We start from the raw sequence: 21,916 nt of genomic DNA, 5'->3' as shown, positions 1-21,916 counted from the left end.
TAGTGGCATTTACAAGATTTTGTTATTTTCGCCTATATTTAGCAAACCTATGTATTATAGGAGTAGCAAATAGGTATAAAATAAAAAAGAAAGTGGTGATATATACTCAACTTTTAATTTTATTACTATTTTTGACGTGGACGACACAAATTCCAAATTAATATGATAGTGAAAATTAATAGTAAAATCTAGAATTAAAAAGATAGTAAATGATAGAACCTTGATTACTAAAGGTCTTGTTTTTTTAAGGAACGATGATGGATTAATTAAAAGTAAAGGCTTTATTGAAATTCAAAAACTTAGAGTATATTTAAATAGTGGCATTGAATGTTTTGTTTTTATATAAAAAAAAAAAAAAAGAAATGCCTCAATTTAGTTGGGACATCCTGAAAATGAAAACGACTCAACAAGTTGGACAGAGGGAGTAGTATTCATGATAGGATTTGATATACTGGTATGATACACAAATGTAATATTCGGTTTCCTAGATAAAATAGTACCAAGATACAATCTAGAATAAGTTGTGAGACTATTTTAATTAGAGGGATTGACTATGATTAATTATCACGTGATTATTCATCTAGGATTGAGTTATAGGATTTAATTTCATTAACCAAACACACTACGTATTTAATCTCATGATACAATCTTGCAGACCGAACATCCCCAAATAGTACTAATATCTAACTAAAATTTTATAAATGTACTATGTATAACCTTAGATAACTTGATTTAATGTGGCCTGATTCTGAGCACATTAGTAGAAGGCACAACAAGTGCGCGCCACAATAAGGATGTGCACGTGCTCGAACTCAGATATATTACGTGCACGAAGCACATTTAATTGATCCTTTAATGGTGTGGCCGCATAGCATTCTTTTGCATTTAATACCACTATATTATATTTTCAAATATAGAACTTGACTTGTACTATTTCCCTAGTGAATATTGTACATCAATAATTTATGGACTAATTCTCAAATCTAGTTTCAAGAAATAGACGCACCAAATTAATTAGCACGAAATATCGATTCAAAATATGTGTTGTACAATCCATTAATTCCAAAGGAATGGTTTTACTAAACCTCTTCCACAACTATTTTCCAACCATACAAGACAAAAGCTAATAATTCATTTTAAAATATAGTCACAACTCACAACTCAAATAATACCTTCACATAAAAAGATGAGCAACAATTGTATCTGAATGAATTGATTGTCTTGGCATGCATTGAACATTATTAAATGATGCAAAATGATACTACATGACATACATTAGCACTATGCATCATCATCATACACATCATGATGCTATAATAATGTTGCTTCTTTGCTCCTACGTCATCGTGTAGTCATCATCATGGTCATGGCCGAGGCATGCCCATCCATCCATCATGGCCCTACATCTACCATTTGGGATCCTAGCACCTTATCACTTATTACCACATTTTGGCCTACATTTTTGTTTGAAATGTCACATTAACATTCTCACTCTTCACTCATGGAGAGACACATGCTAGTGTGCCCTAAGGTGGTTTTATATGTCACATGAGGAGTTTCTTCATGTCTTTCGAATTATTCATTCCGTGCTCATCGTGTTTTCTAGCGCCAAATGAGATTACGAAAAATGTCGAAGCTCGAAAATGGAGCAAAGTATTCAAAAAAATATGGATGTAGCCATTTAAGACTAATCTACTCTACTCTAAGCCACGGAAAACTTCCAAACCTATATGCATTCGGCATAAGAAGTCGAATGTTAGATGGCATTTGTGCTCATCTGATTCGACAACCCACAGATTTCTGCAGAATGTGACTGTAAATTCTACTCCAACTATATATATAAATATACAGAATGATCTGCTTACCAAATTGAAAGCAAGAAATCCCTTCCCAGAATGTCATCGTATAATTGGATCTGGAGCGTACGTAAACTTAACAGACGGCACACTGCATAGATAAAGTCAAGGATTAGCACAGCAGTTAACCAAACAGTGTGAATCCAAACTGTCATAAACAAGGATAGATAAATGGACGAGATAGGGTTGTTCAGCATTAATCAATAGTTAAATACAGATGAATCATGGAAGAAGTTACAGTTCAACGAGATATTGTACAGTCCCACAAATTCTCAAATACAAGCATGTGAATATTTTTTTAATGACTTCTGTACTGAAATTTTCTTGTATACATAAAGGACTGTATATGGTACGAGACAAAATGCGTAAATGAATGATTTAGTATTTACGATTGGTTAGTCTTAATGAAGTCATTTTATATATAGGGTAAAGTTGGTTGGTAAAGTGCAAAGACTCTAATTCTATCTACAATCATCACTTTTAATCCTTGAACTAGATTCTAAAAAAAGTGTTTTGAGGTTGTAGTTTGGTGTAGGGATTCCTAGACTTCATATACAGCAGGGAAAAACTAGGCTCTCTTGCATTGTTTCATGTTTTATTTGGATTAATTGATTGTTTAGGATAAATTGAAGGATTGTGAGTAGAAGAAGCTCGTGAACAGAAAACTCACCATTGCTTCAATTTAAGCATTCCCGTTCCAACTTGCATGGGTATGCCCATGATGATGGATTCAGAGACTCCTTCAATCTTATCGACTCTCCCATTCACAGAAGCGTTGAAGAGGTGATCTGCGGTCTTTTCAAATGAAGCGAGCATCAAGACACTGTCCCTCATTCTCTCCACACCATGTCTTGTCATACCCAACACTTCCCCCTGAAATAACCAGCATATGGAAAAACAAGGAAATTAGACCAACTTCAAGTTTAATGGCGTAAAATTTTTAATCATAAACGAACAAGGAAATCAACTCATCATTAACTTCTTGTTTTAAGAAGTTTCACATAGAATGCAATCAGGAAGGGACGCACAAAGGGGCATCGGGGAAGGCCATCGGAGATGATGCATAAGAAAGTTTAATTGGCATATGTTTTTTATGAGAATCAAGAAATCGACAATAGAACTTGGGACACATTGAGCTAATCAAGAATTAGCATTTCCTTAACCATATCTTCACATAACTTTTTTCACAATTATCCTACTTCCATCATGGTCAGAACTAGGCCATTTCTACTCTCTCTTCAATAAACCCTTACTAAACACGTGATAGAATTAAAACATGACAAACATAAAAAGTATAATAAACAATGAGGCAGTCTGGTGTTCATGTTAGAGAACAAATGACCTCTTGGATGCTTGCTCAACACTCAAATACAAGACTTCTAGACGAGCTCCTCACAGTTGCTAGAGTGAAAAAATATGCATATCCTTGAGTTTATAATCAAGAAACATTTCCAATTTGAAAGAAAACAAAATAACCTTGAATGTCATTAAGTCAGCCAGCAGCATCATGTGTCGTATGTCTATGGTCATGCCATGGCTTGACATGGTGTAGTTTATCTCATCAATTATTTTCTTCCTTGCAGCTTCAATTCCAAGTACCTGTTTTACTTCCATGATGTGATTACTCACTGTCTTGTAACCATTAATTCCTTCAGTGCCCATGACAGACAAAAGACCACTCCTGCACGTAAACATATCATGCTGAAATTGCCTTAAACTATTACATGCAAGAATTATGATAATATCATACTCCACTTTTATCTATAGGCTCTGCTGCATATCTAATTCGCAGTTCATATTCAAGGAAAATGAAGAGTTGTTTATTGTTGCCTCATCTACAAACACACAGCTATGCTATCTCTGGTGTTGTTCCTTGTTTATTTTCACAAACCAAAAGTACACACTGACGCAACAAACACCAATAATCAAGCACAATCAGAAATCGAGTGTACCTCCCTCTCAAGTTTTCTGGCACAAAACCCTCTTCAAGGTTTTCCCTCTTATCAAACACTCAATAATCAAGAAATAAAAAAGAACAAGAGTGGAATTCAACTAAGAGCAGTAAATGCAGAAAAGAAAAACATGATGTTTTACTGCTACTTACCCCTCTACTAGCAATGTCAATTTTTTGCACGCAGGATCTTTTTCTTTTGATTCATTAAGTATTATAGCCCGCTCAACAGACCTGATTCCCTGCCATTTATAGAAAATACCCACGAAAGAAATTAGTACTCTCATGAATGAAACTATTGACAGGCCAGCCAAATACCAAAAGGAAAAAGGATATTAAAAAATTGAAATTCGCTAGTTTCACCTTGACTACAACTTTGGCGAGCTTACTCTTAAGCCCATGGAGTTCAAATTGAAGTTTACTTTTATCATCCTTCAGATCGACTTCAAGTTTTTGTTCATCAACTACTCTAATTTGCTATCGTAACCATGCAGTGGAATCAATTATAACAGCGAGAGTTAAGAACAGGAAACATAGAAAGAGTATCATGCCAGTAAATCCATAACAAACACAAATAAAGTGGCGATGCAATAAAACTGCACCTGCTCTTTCAGTTTTAACTTTGGGGTGGTTTGTAGAATTGATTCCTTCACCGAGTATGCATCAATATGTAGGTGAGCCTCTTTTATTCTACCCATGTCAAGTGTTACAACAACGGATGCTGACCTCGACGATTGTGAAGTCTTTATGCTCCGGGCTACCTAAAGAAGACCAAGACAAAACCAACTTCAGTAGTTTCTAAATGAATGAATCTAGAAAGCAAATCACAGAATAATAAGTAAAAGTTCAATCTAACACTAAGGTTAATCAAAATTACATTAAACAAGACCTAAAGCATGCACTCACAATCCAATCGATTATCATAAAATGGTATACCTGCTCCAGAAGGGTTTTCTCAATACGCCCCTTCACCATTTTAGCTGTTATGTCATTGTTGTTAACATCCAGATGTGTAGTAATAATTGGCGTCTTGATATTTTTAGCACCATTGACGATTTCTTTAATCCTGGGAACCCCAAGGGTAACATCTTTTCAAGATTAAGTTAACAACTTAACATATCGGAAGAAACCAGATAAAAGGTTAGGTGTGTAAAATAGCAACACTAGAAAAAAAATATCATATTTGAGGATACTCATGCTTGCGACTCCAGCAAAGTGGAAAGTTTTTAATGTCATCTGCGTTCCTGGCTCTCCGATACTCTGAGCTCCAATGGCTCCTATTGCAGTTCCCGCTTCAATTTTCTTGGAATTGTAACGAGATATACAAGTTTCTAGGAAGACCTGAAACCAATAAAATAAGAAGAGGAAGTAGCATGTCAGGATTATATCATGTACCTTGTATGAATAAAACATAGTTACACGGGAGAGGAATATAAATATGACTATTTTTTAGATGTATATATATCATCAGAGAGTAATAGGAGTAGTAAAGATAACAGAGAACTTTTATATCCTAATAGGGCAGTCATATTATATATTTTTTAGATTAATAGAAGGCATTCACAAAAAAAATACAGAGAGAACAAGTTGAAGAAGAGACAATCAGCCGGCCAGTCAGACTAATCCAAAACCATAAAGCCGCAACTGAAGATGTGGGATCAGTGCAATCATAATAGTACTACATTGCAAATGTGCTCCTAACCCAACTTCAAGATTTCTCGTCATATTTTTCCTTTGTTCAAGATTTCATACAACCAAATTGCAAATGTGCTCCTAACCTAACTTAAAGCAAAAAAGGAGAGCTCAAAATGTATGTAGGAATGATGAGAGAGTGAACCATACAGAAGAAAACTACCATCAATTGTCGCTGAGTTATCCCAGATATATTAGAGGCAACATTTTCCAAATAGCGTTTATCTTCTTCAGAATGTCTCCCTTCACTCAATTTCAGTTTCTCGCGAACTGAGCTAGGCCCTTTCTTCTTAATAAAATTGCTTATTGACTCTGCAAAAGCCGCCAAACATTCATCTTTAGATGCTGTCTCTAATGAAGGAGAAGACTCTTGAGAAGACTCTGAAGACCCTCCTTCAGAAGTCATGGATGATTTTACTAGTCTTCTCTCGATTGTGTTTTTAACTATTTTCTCAATTTCATCACTAGTTAAACTCTTTTGCTCTGTTGCAGGGCAGGTAGCCTGTCAAAACATAGCACAGAAGAAAATATATAAGTATAGTATCAAAATCGAAACTTGGTCAAGATAATTAACTTGCATACAGATTAATGGAAAAAATTGATCCCAATACCTTGGCTTTCATAAATAATCTTTCAAAGTTCAGTGGGAGCCCACTTTTCTCTTCCATCTGTGCAGGATCCATAGCATCACCACCGTAGGCAAATTGCACAATGCAAGCACTGGCATTTCTCACTGTATTATCATAAAAGATAGAAAGATCCTCCAAAGCCTTCATCAATCTACGAGACATGTAACCAGTATCGGCTGTTTTAACCTGTAACAGCAAATGAAAGCTCAAAATGTCTTCTCAACACTCTAGTAATAAGCAACCAAATATTATTATTATTATTATTATTATTATTATTATTCAGTAAGGTTGCATCAATTCTCAAGATAAGCATTCTGATAAAGAGCAAACTACCCATCCCTCTCAGTTTAAAGAGTACATTCCAGAAAAGAAAGAATACACATACCGCCGTATCCACAAGACCTTCTCTACCACCCATGGTGTGGAAAAAAAATTCAGTCGCAGATAAACCAGTGTAGAAGGAATTTTGAACAAAGCCTTTAGCCTGACAATAAGCATAAGACGAAATTTAGCTAGTGTGGAGGGTAGTTCTCATTTGAAAATGTATGTGAGAGTCTGAGACATATTGAGGATAATTTGACCATAGCTATCTGCAATGCAGAAGTCAGATTACTAAGAAATAAAAAACCCTGCAAGTAGACACCCTGCAAGTATTTCCCAATTCCTAGAGATCAAGTGCATCTTTTACATGTGATGATATTTACTGCATCTCAAAGATATAGTAAATATAGGTGAACAACAAAAATGGATGAATAAAAACATGCATGAAAATATTGGAAGCAAATCCTAAAGCAGAGTAGAAAAAAAAATATTCAAATGGACAGAGCATACTCTTTATCAGATAACTAAATATGGTGACTCGAACCAAATGAGTTTCTGAAACCCTGCCCTCTCCTCTAGACTATAGTCCATCTTCAGTTCAGATTGCACTCCATGGGAAGTCAGAGTTCAAGGAGTGCAAATAATTAAGAAGAAATATCAATAGATAGCACCAATGAAATAGTAGTAATTATTTTGTAGTAGTATAGAATAATTTCTCTCTGAACAGTCTTTAGCAACTACTAATCAGATTTCTATGGACTTGGTGGATATGGAAGGAAGTTAAACTTCGAAGGGTTAGTAAGTAGAAAATGCATAGGGGTCTACACCTCCAATCCACACAACCTAAGCGAATCAATATACAGTGGAATGCGTGCATCTCCAAAGCAACAATTGGTCCTCTATTACAACCAAAAAGCACAATAAAATTATCAAAAATAACATAGTGAAAGAGTTGCATACATCTGGGTCTTTTGCTCCTCTTTCAAAATGAGGCAGTGTTCGATCAACAAACCCATTGGGAGCTCTATGACCTCCTACAGATTGCTGACCAACACAAGCAATCATCTGGCAGATATTAATAGGAGAACCTTTAGAACCACACTGAGACATTATTAAAGGGCTGTTCCTCCAATTTAAATTCTTCATGCAAACCTACCAAAACAACATCAAGAATGAGTTAGCACATCTAGTGTGCTGGACTACATCATAAAATACAATGGTAACCATTTGACAGAAGCTGTGATTCCACAAGTCTTATCATAAACTGAGCATAATCTTTGAAGCAATAACATGCACAAAGAGATTATGTTACGAAAAAAGTAACTTGACTTTGAGGTAGCTATAATAATGAGAAATCAAAAAAAGGATAAATATCTGTGTTAACACATCATAAGATATGATACTGCACATTATAACAATCTCCAAAAGGCATTGGGAACCAAAATACATAAATACTTAATAGTAGTTTATTGTCTTATAGTCCTCATGTTGACATAGTAATGAAACAACACATCATGGCACAACATAGAACAAATTTATCAGCCGACTAAATTTTTTATACACAAACATAAAAACGCAGAGGGATGTCGAAGAGCCATAAACTCTCCTACCAAGCAGTAGTACCAATATAACCTAAACCTAAAATATCATGTATGTATCGCAGACTTTCAAGGCAATTTATGCCAATAGAAGCTTGTTGTCCACCCAGAAGTTAATTTGTAAAGATCACTTAATAGTCAAGGGAGCACCAATACTCACAAATGTCAGACAATACAAAAACTTACATCAGCAGTAGTTTCTCGAATTTTATTAAGTGTCTCAGTTATCTTGGCTTCAAGAGTCTCAGCATTATTGCAGCCGGGTAACAGCTCCAAGCTTCCAGATGTGTAACTTCTTATGTAATCGGTACAATGACCATACTCATTATCCAGAGTCGCCTTCTTCTCCTTGTTTAATGTAACCCCAGGTTGAACATCATTGATCCCAATTGAAAATCCATGATTTCCTATCCATCGTGCACTATAACATAAATTAATTAATAAAATCAACTTTCAATTCCTTCAAGTGAACAGGAGTGCGAGTATAAAACTAACATAAAGAAATTGAAGTCCTTCAACATAAATTTTATTATTAGGCTAAGTTCTTCAGTCCTAGATCATACATCTCAAATTCCACAATTCAATACTAAAGTTCCAGGGGATTCCATTTACTTTCTTCACCAAACATCTGAAATTTTTGGAGCCAATATGATTCATCATTAACTCTTTTTTAGTTTCTGGCAAGAAAGCTGCACAAGTACACAGATACAACTGCATGCATTATTTGTTGAAATTTTGTGATATTTCAGTCATTAAATCGTCTATGAATATATATTCCATATTCTTCATGGGTACCAATTTGTAGACCCCAAAGAAAAAATAAGACCCAAGAACATGGGGATTATCTATCGTCACCTAACAAAGAATGGTTTAGATACAACAATACCTACTTAAGCTTAATGTCATAACATAACAATGAAATTTGTAAGCCATCAATGATATCCAGCTATGTAATGGTTGATGTAAATGCATTCTAGTTAAGTTTAAGTTTATGTTTAAAATAATTGGATGGTTCAATATCAATTCACAAGATGACAACATGGACAATAAGAATGATACTTGTGCATACTTCGTTTATATTGATCATGATGCTTATAATAACAACTACATTGCGATGCTGGCAGATAGATTTTTTTTCAAGTGATTCTACAATTGCTGAGTTTGGGAAGCAATGCATTCACATTACAAATTAATTGACTTACTTTCTCAAATGAAGCCTTTTGTTATTCAAATATGCTAAAGAAAAATACTCCATCTTCACTTAAAAATACTAAAATAGTCAATTTTTGTACTTCCACAAAAGTTAGTCCATTTCTATTTATAGACACTATCCCACAACCTATTAGACTATTACCCTCAATTTTTGTACTTATTTCTTTACCCCTCTAGTTTCTACCACATAGCCCACCATTTCCTCCACTAACAATACATTTTTTAATCATTACTAGCACTATATTTAAGGTGGGATACTTTCTCTCCTCACAATACACCAACCACTTTTATTAAGAACATGTGTCACACCCCATTAGGCTGATAAGAACATGAAATCACAGAGCTGTACACGCTATCTCAGGGCAAATAAATGCACAAAGCTAAAATTTGTATACAATGCTGATATCTCACCTTAACTTTGCCATGCGATTCATACATGTAGCCGCAGCATGAGGACCATAATCCCTGAGAAGAACGGAGTAAATACCGTCCTTGTTCCCGTTACCTGTTATGATATATTGGATGTACGCAATTTAGCGAACAACGAAAGAAAAAAAATGAATCTCTCAACTACTTCTACAATTTCAACTCCACATTTTTCTGAGGCCAATTAGCTAAATATCATATCCATCATTCTTTCTAGATGCTGGTGATGCTAAAGAAGTTAAGCAATTCAATGGATCCAAGAACCTAATGCATGGTGACGAGTTATCAGTCTAATTATTTTCTCCCCACGATTGATTTCAATTTATTTGTGCAACAATTTCAATTCAGAAGTACTTGTTATTCTTCGTGCTCGGTGCTAAGAAAGTAAGAATCCATCACTACAAAAACATTCCAAAAAATCAAATGCCTCAAATCACAAAAGATCTTTGTACAGAGGGTGAAAGCTATTTTCCTATACAGTAAACTTATAACTATAAAACTACTCTATTTTATATATTTAATTTCTCCATCTATTTTATTTGAGGAAGCCTTTATTCATTTCTATTTTCTAGTTCTACAGTAGAGAACTCTCCTCAAAGATGATGATTGACCAAACATACAAAAGTGTGTATAGCATAGCTACAAATTTAATCTCTTTAGCGGTAAACCTTCACTTTAAAGAAAGATCTTTCCAATAACCAATTGATGATACACATGCTATCTCTTCAGCAGTTAACCTTCACTTTTTGTTAGAGAATAGCCTGCCTACAATGCCTATACTGCAAAAGTATGAACTCAAATAGTATAACACATAATTCAAAATACGTGCTTCCTTAAAGTGATTGTATGAGAAGAACAACAACTAGGGGGAGGGGGAGAAATAAAATGCACCCTCCAAAAATTGCAAACACATGATACTGACCTAATGTGGCCTTCCCAAGCTGCCCGCTGATGAGCTCACTATTGCGAATATACACAAAACCATCCTTGGAACACATAGTTTCTCTAGACTTCCCATATGACTTTTCTGCTACAGTTAGATTTAAATATACTCTCATTTTTGCATGGGGACGCAATAGCACAGTGAATAATTGTTTACCAGTCCAGAGCTCCACTGGCTACAATGAGAAACATCTAAATCAGATACAAGCATACATCAAGCACATGAGGACGGGGAAGGAAACATGAGAAAAAAGTGTAACTATAGCAGCCTTTTAATCTACAAACTGAAGTGACTATAGCAGCAACACCTTCCTAGAGAAGTAAATATGAACCTAGTCACATCACACATGCATGGAATGCAAAGTACAGTACAAAACAACTCTAGTCCAAACAATCAACTCTTATCGACAAATCATAGAGGTGTCAATGATGATTAAAAGTTAGGCTTTAAGTTGTTAGTTGCATTATGAGTAGAACTTAATAATAGAAAATTAACCATTGATTTAACCATTAGATCACATTCACCAATGCACACGGTGTTGAGGCCTCCAATCAAACCTATCCTCCCACCCAACAGCACAAAAGTCCTCAATAATACTCCCTCCGTCCCAAGGAAGATGACCCCCTTCCTCAGGCGGCAGGGGAATTTATGCAACTTTATTTTGTGTGTTAAGTGGCCAGGAATAAAGTAGAGATAAAGGTGTTTCTATTTTTAGTAATGGATCATCTTGGTTGGGACAAACCAAAAAAGGAAAGTGAGTCATCTTCAAAGGGACGGAGGGAGTAGTAACAAGTACTCCCTCCGTTCCATGTTAATAGAGGCATATCTTTCGGCTGGGAGATTAAGAAATAGATATTTAATATGTGAAGTGGGTGAATAAAGTAAGAGGGAAGATAAAGTAAGAGAGGTGAAGAGAGAATAAAATAAGAGAGATGAAAAAGTATGAAAGAGAGAGAGTATTGCTTTTTACCAAATATAGAACTGACTCTATTATGTTGGATTAAGAAATAGATATTTAATATGTGAAGTAGGTGAATAAAGTAAAAGGGAAGATATAGTAAGAGAGATGAAGAGAGAATAAAGTAAGAGAGATGAAAAAGTATGCAAGAGAGAGTGTAATGCTTTTTACCAAATATAGAAATGACTCTATTATGTTGGAACATTCCAAAAAGGAATACGACTCTATTAACATGGAACGGATGGAGTAACTGGGAGTGGATGACCTCAACATTTAATCCATAACAAAAAAGGAAAGGTAGAATTTAATCTATCTCTTGCAATTTCTTTACTTGTTACCAACTCCTGATAACCTATAAAGCTACCAAATTCAACCTTAATGTGTGTTTATACTCGGAAAAAGGGTACCATATAGTTACAGACCTGAATAGATCTTTATTTTTAGCTACATAACATTGGTTCTAGGTTTTGGTCCTAGATGTTATGAGAAAACAGAAAAGAAAATGTATCAGCTGTATGAAGTGCACCAGACAACACATTGCATTTAATGACATATAAGGACAATGAAAAATCAATAAAACTTAGTTAAAGAAAGCATAAATGGATGGGATGCAGAAAATAGTTTCACCAAAAATACAGAAAAGACTTTAAATGAACACCAGCACATGGGTCAGTACAAGAGCAATGCTAGACAATACTCATAGCACACTAAGCACAGTGGCATTAGAAAGCAAGTTTACCTTAACTAATGCTGGAGTTGGCAAATCAATTGGGTCCATGGCATCACCTATATATGAACACATGAGTGAAAAGGCCGAGCGGTCATAAAATGTGTCTTTTCTTGTTATAAGAAAGGAAGAAGTAAGAAAATCTTGTGTTGATGCAACCAAGATTTCTCCATTTTTCGGGGTACACAAATTGTTCTGCACCTGCAGTGTCAAGGAAGACCACAACAAAAAAAAATGAAACATGAATTAGAAAAGCTAATATACATGTGTTACCTTTTATATTCATTGTAAATAAAGCTTACATTTAAATCATCCGTATACCACTAATTCACAATTTCACAATGATATGGCAATACATGGTTTGTGCCCTAGGTTAATTAGTAGGAAATCAAATATTGTTGCCCCTTAATCAATATGGCTAGATATTGGACAATTCTATAGACACCCACCATGTTAACCTCTCAAACTTAAACACAGAAGCTGCCTCTACTTTAATGTTCCAGACGTCCAAGGTCACCTTGGCCTAAATCAATAAGACAATCTATCCTCCTAGGAAGTGAAATTTTGTTGATTACTTGAATCAGCTTGCATAAGATTTTAGCTAGTAACATTTGCTTTGTGTGGCGTTATTGTGGAAAAAGCTAACCACGACTCCACAAGGTCAGCCATTTAATGTTTCCTCCAAGCTACTACTTACCATTGTCAAAAAGGTATTGCAGCTAGCAGAATCCAAGAAAAAGGGGCAATGGGTAAAAGATAGTAACATCGAGAAAACTATAAACTTCACTCTTATTCAGCATGTTTGCAAAATGAGTGATTATGTACTGTAACTATGGATAACGTGAAGGACAGCAATAGAGGATGAGGTTAAAAAAATTCAAACAACACCATTCTGTCTCGATAAAAATGCCAATTTAGTGAGGCCAACTATTTTACATGATTATGTCTAATATAGTAGTCAGAGTCAATTCAATGAACAAAAATTATATTTCACATACCCCCATCAGCATAAGAGCCTCAGTACGGGCCTCTTCTGTTTGTGGTACATGCATATTCATCTCATCACCATCAAAGTCTGCGTTATAAGGGTTGCACACTGACTCATTGAATCTCAGTGTGCGCCAAGGCATTATCCTTGCCTGAAGACAACAAATAAAATGAAACAATTGATAACATCTTACTGTTATTATATATACTATCAATTTTCATTTGCAGTAAATACCCGATGGGACATGATTGACATTCGGTGCAAACTCGGTTGCCTATTAAACAGAACTACATCTCCATCTTCAAGGTGACGATGCACAATGCATCCATACTTCAACTGATCTGCATGATGCTTCCGGGCAGAATACATCAATGATCTGCAGGAACCAAGACCAATCAGAGGTTAAACCCTCCAAAAATGAAAAGAAAAAAAAAGGAAAAGAAACCACAAAAAAAGAAAAAAAAAACTAAAAAGGAAAAAGAAATTACTCCTTATGAAACCAATAAACACTTACATCTCATGACCTTCAGGAGTCCTTATAAACTTAGCACCAGGGTATTTTTGGGGGCCATTACGAACACATTGCCGCAATTTCTCAATATTATGGTGTGAAACTCGTTCAGGATAAGTCAAAATCCGAGCCATTAAAATTGGAATAGCAACCTGTCAGTCAGAAAGTCTGTCACCAAATGTAAAGCATCTTCAGTATGACAGATAGATAAGTAAAATACTTTACCTCAGTAATTTTCAAATTTGGATCAGGAGAAATAACTGTCCTGCCAGTAAACTCTACACGCTTCCCTGATAAATTGCAACGAAATCTCCCCTGCTTTCCTTTTAGACGCTGAACAAAACCACTCAATGGTCTTCTAGTACTATTTGCAGGTTGTGGTGTCAACCCACGAACATCACTATTCATATATTGTGCAACCTCCTCTTGCAGAAGCTGCCAGCTAACCTGGTTCAACATTTCATGAAAATTCTTCAATATCGTGTCGATCATTGAGAAAAAAAAGTGGGGCAGTTGGTAAGGTCATTTTAACATGCATCACTATTACTAGAATATCAGTAACCTGCAGGATAGCAGTAAAAGCTTTCCTAGATATAAATATTCATAATTCATTTTCTTAAATAATGAAAAGGATTGCAAATATATCAATCTAGTGTTCCAAAAATCTAGATACATCGACAAAAACTAAACAAGTTTTATAGCACTTGTATATACTGTTTAAGACCAGTTCCTTATCTACATCTGGTGCCATATTATCATGGAAGGAAAGTAAGAACAAATTGCAAACCATTTTCATACATCAAAGAATTATAGCTTCACACCTTGCAGGTGTGGTCCAGGGTTATTCGGAATAGAATTCAAATAATCAAATGTTGATTGCTGATGTGGTTGTTATAAAAACACCCACTTTTCTCTGCTAAGTCAAGTTCTTAAATTCACCTCTAAACTGGAAACCAGCCACCAGCCAACTGACCATGAAAAGAGTTCTGAGAAACTAAAGTATGACCATCAGAATCCAGAACGTGTGGAACTAATTGTTTCAAAACTTTAAATGTGCTTGGTTATATCTACCGAGTAAAGGATTATATGGGGACTTAGTTGACTAGAAAGCCTGGCTGAGTACGGCAAACAAACTAGTCTAGAACTTTACAGTTTACAGTCATGGAGCAGAAAACAATAAAACCAAATGCAATGCTCTAGTAAACGTGCAGAAGAAAGACAAATCTGAAATTACAGCTGAAGGCATGCTGGTCTACTACAACAAGAAAAAGTTGATTACCTTTATTCATCATTAATGCTCATGCATAGTCATAAAACTATAGCTTTTTATCAAATCGAATCATTGACCAGAACCATTTTAACTTTTTAAACTAACAAAAGTGAGCAACACCTTGGAAGAGAGATCACAAAAAGGAACTTAAACACAAACAGCATTATACCATGCATCTGTTGCTTTGAGAGTCTGTTTCTGCCCTTTCTGAAATTACAGCTTAAGGCATGCTGGTCTACTACAACAAGAAAAAGTTACTTACCTTTATTCATCACTAATGCTCATGCATAGTCATAAAACTATAGCTTTTTATCAAATCGAATCGTTGACCAGAACCATTTTAACTTTTTAAACTAACAAAAGTGAGCAACACCTTGGAAGAGAGATCACAAAAAGGAACTTCAACACAAACAGCATTATACCATGCATCTGTTGCTTTGAGAGTCTGTTTCTGCCATTTCTGAACGAACACTAGCGTTGGCTTGGATGATATATTTTAGTCTTTCTGTGATGTCATTTTCATTACTGCAGAAGCCAAACAAAAGTCAGAAATGTGTTGTGGAAGACAAGAGATAACGTACAAGTATGACCTTGACCAAGAAGATCTATGCAGTTTTTTCCATTCTTAATATAATCAATGCTCATTTATGTTACTAACTTAATCGCCTAAATGATGCTCTAAAACCAAGAGGCATGGAAACAGTTCTTTTCAATAACAGAAATCAGGTGATTTATAATTATGATTTATTCAATGTCATTTGAGAATTCAGAGTTATCATCATTAGCAGATTAAAGTTTCTAAAAATTCTCGAAAAAGGATGGAGAGATCAATGATTTCGACCATGCAAACAAATATCAAAGCAAATTGATACCTCTATTATGATAAAAGACAAGAGAATGTGTGTATTCATGCACAGGATTACCTCTGTGTTCCACCATCCACAAAAACTGAAGGTCGTATGGAAGTTGGTGGCACAAGAATACTAGTAAGCATAAGCTTTTCAGGTCTATCATTTAGATAAAGCAACTCACAATCCTGAAGAAAAAATAAAATGGAGAGAAACAAGAGGAGAAACGAATGAATAAATAGATGATAGAAAATATGAAAAATGTCAGTTATTGCTCTCTTAACCATACTGAAACTGAGGACTTAATCATACTGAAACATAAATGTGGGAGTACCTCATCACGCATATTTTTCAGTAGGTCATAGACCCTTTTAGGATCAAAATATGAAGGCAAAGGCATATTTGTCTTTGTATGGGATAAAGCTAATCGGCATTCCTCCAAGCTACAATCAGCACTGTCTGCAACTCTAGCACGATCATGTACGATTTTCAATTGTGCCCTTTTAACCATACCTAAAACAAATAGTTGTTAAGGACATCTTTGTTAGTTGAAAATGATAACAATAGCAATATTATAATCTGCGATTAAGCTTCTGCAATGTCTTTTAATTCATTTTACCAACAATCTCAGGTTCATAACCATATCTATGAACAGATAGCTTACAATTTTGACAAACATGCACATATTTTAAGCAAGTTTAATCAAACAAGCAATATTGCTGGTTTTTAAGAGGTAGGGTATTTAACCGTTAATATATCCGCATCTGGAGCACACAATAGCGCGCCTAGTTCCTCCCATGCCATTACACCTTTTCACTATTTTTTTCTGTAACTCAATCTTCTTCAAATGCTCAAGTTTTGGACCTCTCATCTGCTTAAGGAAATCTCGCCGCTCATTTTCTTCAAGGAGTATTATGGAGCATTTCTGTTTATAGAGAAAAAAGTGAAAAACATATGAGAAGTTTCCATCAAGCAAAATCGCCATCTAGGATATCCACTCTTGATTTGAATATGAATTGATCATGAAGGAGAGAACTAGAAGGGCAAAGAAAAAAAACAAGACAAGGTATATGGCAATGACTACACATGCAAAATAGTCCCCATTATCAGAATAACACGAATTAATATTCACCAACTAAAAGGATGAAGGATGAAAGATGAAAGATGAAAGAAATATAAGTAGGGAATTGCCAAAGTCCTATGCATGAGACAAGCTTAGATTCACAAAAACAACTTCAAAGGTTTACTTGAAACAGGCATCTGAGTTTTCTTGGGCATACAATGTTATGTATATTTTGATACAAGAACTCATTTATATTAGAACAAAACTAGAGCATGGGCAGCAGCATCCCAAAAGTACTACAGAAGTAACTTCAAGGGCAGTAAAAATGACTAGTAAGTAAACTCTTATGAAATTGATTCAGTTTGAGATAAAGTGACACTTTAGACTATTTTTCAGATACCTAGGAATGAGGAGTCTGATATGACACAATATTACAATTGTGAGAAGAGATAATGACTCATGTATTTGATACCTTGCAAATGCACTTCAATATGTCAACGATCGTAGCCAAAAATCCGACATTATATACAGGAAAGGCTAGATTCAAGTATCCACAATGACCTGGGCAGTTATGAAAATTTCCACCACATGTTTCACATTTGCCAAGCTTGTTTGGTGGTCCCTGAAATAACAAAATATGACATGTAAATGCAATGTATCGATTATCGAATATCTATGAGCTATGGATATCCTGCCCTATCAAATTTCAATACCTCTCGGTAAATTCAGATAGACGACTTGGTAAAAAAACACTTGTATAACATGGTGCTGATAAGAATAAAGAAACTACAAGAATCAAGTTGCAGAAAAATCATATACTTACGTCAAAATGCAAGCTATTCCCACACTTTTTTAGTTGCCATAATCTTGAAATAATATCCCCAACACTTACAAGAAGGATATAGCAAAGATCAACCCAAATAAGCTATACATTTTTGAAAGAAAAACTACGGGTTAAATATATTTCCAAGATACTATTAATTGGGTGGAATATTTATGCCAGGAAATGACAAAATAAAGAACCAGGTGATTGTTGCTTTCTTCTATTCCGGATATTGTTATTTCCTTGACTTACTGAATCATGGAAAACCCACAAGGAGATCTATGATTAGAGGGTCTATTTATAAGACACATTTTACCTGGCCAGCATTATAAAGTGAATCTTAATACATCACCTTTATATTAGGACTGAAAGTCATGACGTCGAGTATACAATAATTAATCATTCCATATACACATGAAAATGATGATTGGAATTTCTCCCATTTCGAGGAAGTGTTAGCTTGGTATTTATGTTAACCAGTGACTCAAAAGGCCGCCCAGTTGATAGATTAGAGTTAAAGCTGGGACTTTGAAATTCTAACTCTTATGATCTAGGATGAAAAAAACACAAGTGAACATCTCTATGCATGAATAAACGACAACTTTGAAGGAAAGAGAAAGAAGATATTACCATATGAGGATCTAACAACCCACTAGCTTCAGGCTTTCTGACGTCATTGTAGTAAATGCCGCGTGAAACTTGAACTTCAGAAATTTTTAGTATTTCCTTCTCAGATAGTGTACAGAACTTAATACTTTCTCTGGCAATGGCAATAAAATCCAGTCAAAAAAATATCCCAAAACGTGATAAACTTTTGTAGAAGGCTGATGCTGAACAAAAATACTATCATTTGAGTAAACTAAAGGAGAACCTATTTTCATGAAAACTTGGTTATTTCAAGAATTTCAGACTGTAGCAGATTGTCCAACAGTCTTAAATTTTCCGGATTCTCAAACACGCAGGTGGCTGGAATGTCCAGAACGCCATATCTCTACACTTGGTATACATGTTAGACTACTTTAAGAGATCCTAACATACACTATAATATGAATGTACTAAACCCACTTTATCCTGGCATGTTGACTATGAATGCACTTAAACCCACTTTGCACATTATCAAAGTATCAAGAGAAGTACTTACATCTTTCGGGGGCCGACGTCTTCCACATATGGCTTCTTGGTGAACTGCATACTGCCTTGATCTATAATACTCATCTCCTCCTGTAACAGCCAAATTAAAATGATGGAAATAATATTTTGATTTTCAAATCTCCAAATTGGCACATCCATGAATCACATTATTTTCGAATAACAAACTCACTTTTTCGCCCCGAAATTTTCCAAAACTTTGAATCATAAATATTTGGAGAAGTTCCATATTACTATGAAATACCCCCAATTCAAGTCACAAATTCTACCGGACAAGTTTGAGCATTACATAAAGCCAATTACTGTAAAGTACCCCCGATTCAAGTCATAAATTCTCGCCCCCTTCGCTAGCACAATTCAAGAACAACTTTCACCTACTTTAATCTTTCAATTCAATGTTAAACTACAAGAGGAATAAGATATATAAAAAAGTCTTACCAATAAGATATATGAGTAAAAACAGGTTACAAACTACAAGTCATCAAAAGGTGGATAAGGCTAATCACCGATATCAACAATCAACAATATTCTTAATACATCTACTACTACACTTACAAAATAATAGGGCATTTTTTCAACAGTTCAAAGAAAAAATTAGCTACGGCAATTTCTTTCCCTCTTTTTTTGGTAAAAGTTCAGATAATCCAGTTTTCTCTATAATTAGGTTGTAGGAACATTCAATTTTCAATAGCATTGCAAAACCTAAAATGCAGTAAGAACTTTACTACAGTGGTACTGCCAAACCAGTCGCAATTACGTTTTTAATCCAGTTTTGAAGAGTGGAATTGCATATTTGAGTTTCTACAGTTTCAAACACAAACACCTTTGCTAATTTATGGAATAATACAGTATAAGTCTTAGCGGATTACAAAAAAAGAGAAGGGAAGAGAAATACCGTAATGAAGAAGAAGGTCGGTTGAGAAATCTAGTGAAGAAGAAGGGAAGGGGGAGGAAAAGAGCGATGGCGGCTGTTTTGATTTGTTTTGGACTAGCAGTGGTAATGGGCTTTGCAATGGAAGGATTAAATCAAATTTTGCTTATTTGTATAAATTTAAAAATAATCGTATATTAAATAACAAACATTTTTAAAATTTTCTATTAGCGCATAAAACAATGTCTGATGTGATGCTAAAAAAATTCCCTTTTTTCCTTTTTTATTTTAATAAAATAATGTCGTGTTAGTATAATCAAACTAATTAGATAATGCAAAAATTGAAACTTAATTAGTTAATATTTAATTTTCAAATCGTACTAAACTAATTAGAATTTAACTACATTTTATGATTTAAATAATAATTATTGTTTTAAACTCCTATTTTTTTAATATAAGTAATAATTATAAATTTATTATTTTATCATAAGATAGTAATCCATAGCTCAAATTAGAAATCTAATATCTATACGCACATCTTTTTTCTAATAAACTGATATTTTATACATAAGTTATTTCTATTTATAGTAATTTATTTAACTGAATGCTAAGAATACTAATAAAAGTAGAATCTGTCTCATAAAATACACTCTATCTATTTTCGTACATTGCATAAAAATAATTACTTCTATTTTTATTATTTTTTTATTTTTAATCAAATGAAACATTTTATTTAAAAAATTCAATCACTTCTTTTTACTTATCTCCTGCTATACCAATTACACATATACTAATTATCTATTTTTATAGAAAAACGGTATATAAAACTAAGTGGAGAAAACTAGGCGTAGGCCCAAACATGGTAAAGGTCACCATGTCTGGAAGGTAGGGCTAACAATTTTTGATACGACACGATAACACGACACGAACAGACACGAAATTAATGGGTTTGGGTCAGAGCTTATTGGGTTTGTGTCCTTATCGGGTCGACCCGTTAAGGACACGAAAATTTCGTGTCATGTTCGTGTCATGTTCGTGTCGGGTTCGTGTTCGTATTATCCGTTAAGAAATAATATTATAATATTATTAATTCTTATTATTTTCATTTTTGTTGGATATTTGTTGGATTTTGTTGGATTTTTGTTGGATTTTGTTACTAAGAAATTATTGATGTTTTTATGTTTAGATCAGATTTTGTAATTAGCAATTGGATGTTTTTAATAGGTTTAACCGTTATCAGGTCGTGTTGTTATCGAGTCGTTATCGTGTCATCTCATGTACATGTTGTTATCGTGTCGTGTTGACCGAAGTGGTTCGTGTCGTTAATGGGTTCGTGTTGTGTTCATATCGTGTTCGTGTCTGATTGTAACGGGGCGTGTTTGTTGTTATCGTGTCGACACGATAACGACCCGACACGCACGATTTGTCACCCCTACTTGAAGGGCCACATTTTTATATTCTATGTATATTTTTATGGATTAATTGTATATAAAATCATGAATAATAGGTTATTTTATGAACAATTTAATTTTTTTAATACAAAATTATAACTGTATAAAAAATTTAAAATATGCCATCTACTACTCCCTTTGTTCAATAGTACTTGAGGTATTTCTTTTCGACACAGAAATTAAGAAAAATTGTGTTAAGTGAGTTAAGTAAATTAAGGATAAAGTATAAAAAGAAAAAAAAGGTAGAGAGGTGAAGAGAGAAAAGTTAAAACTCATTTAATTCGAATTGAATTAAAAATTATACATTCCATTTAACACTCAATATTTTTTTATGGTGATTTTTATTCAACATAGTCGTCAATAAAATATATCATACCTTAATTATTTACTTACGCACCACTTACTTCTTACTTCATTTCCATTTTATATTAATCTTCAATTTTATATTTTTTATTTGGGTTATTTCGATAATTAAAATAAATAATTAAAACATTGATTACATTATTAAAATTATTGAAATTTAATAAATACATAACTAAATTACCAGTATGATACCACATGTTCAGTATGCCGAGGTATGTAAAAATTTGTACATTTACCGTACCAAAATCAATCAATTAATAAGATAT

At 34.2% G+C, this 21,916-nt stretch overlaps 1 protein-coding gene across 3 annotated transcripts; it reads right to left on the bottom strand.

Moving 5' to 3' along the window:
- Positions 1-1,099: 1,099 nt before the first annotated feature.
- LOC121792794 (DNA-directed RNA polymerase III subunit 1-like) lies at positions 1,100-19,970 on the bottom strand. 3 transcript variants are annotated; one of them, XM_042190889.1, is made up of 29 exons: positions 19,861-19,970; positions 18,958-19,037; positions 18,447-18,576; positions 17,466-17,615; positions 16,678-16,855; positions 16,265-16,443; positions 16,006-16,118; positions 15,505-15,607; positions 14,038-14,259; positions 13,816-13,964; positions 13,536-13,677; positions 13,312-13,452; positions 12,326-12,514; positions 10,608-10,803; positions 9,671-9,764; positions 8,234-8,468; positions 7,410-7,601; positions 6,514-6,612; positions 6,111-6,314; positions 5,663-6,001; positions 5,001-5,148; positions 4,744-4,895; positions 4,410-4,568; positions 4,171-4,284; positions 3,961-4,049; positions 3,333-3,537; positions 2,527-2,729; positions 1,866-1,947; positions 1,100-1,454 (listed from the first exon to the last, which is right to left on the bottom strand). In XM_042190889.1, exons 2-28 carry the CDS (start codon positions 19,029-19,031, stop codon positions 1,899-1,901), a joined length of 4,248 nt encoding a protein of 1,415 aa, XP_042046823.1. In that variant the 5' UTR covers positions 19,032-19,037; positions 19,861-19,970; the 3' UTR covers positions 1,100-1,454; positions 1,866-1,898. The 3 variants fall into 3 exon arrangements, with proteins under 3 accessions (XP_042046823.1, XP_042046822.1, XP_042046824.1); XM_042190888.1 differs by having other exon boundaries at positions 1,155-1,947; XM_042190890.1 differs by lacking the exon at positions 4,171-4,284 and having other exon boundaries at positions 1,155-1,947.
- Positions 19,971-21,916: the final 1,946 nt, after the last annotated feature.

The sequence above is a fragment of the Salvia splendens genome, chromosome 2 (genome assembly GCF_004379255.2).
Source record: "Salvia splendens isolate huo1 chromosome 2, SspV2, whole genome shotgun sequence".
NCBI classification, from domain to species: Eukaryota; Viridiplantae; Streptophyta; class Magnoliopsida; order Lamiales; family Lamiaceae; genus Salvia; species Salvia splendens.
The sequence above is the reverse complement of the archived record's forward strand: the minus strand, read 5'-3'. Positions and strand labels throughout refer to the sequence as shown.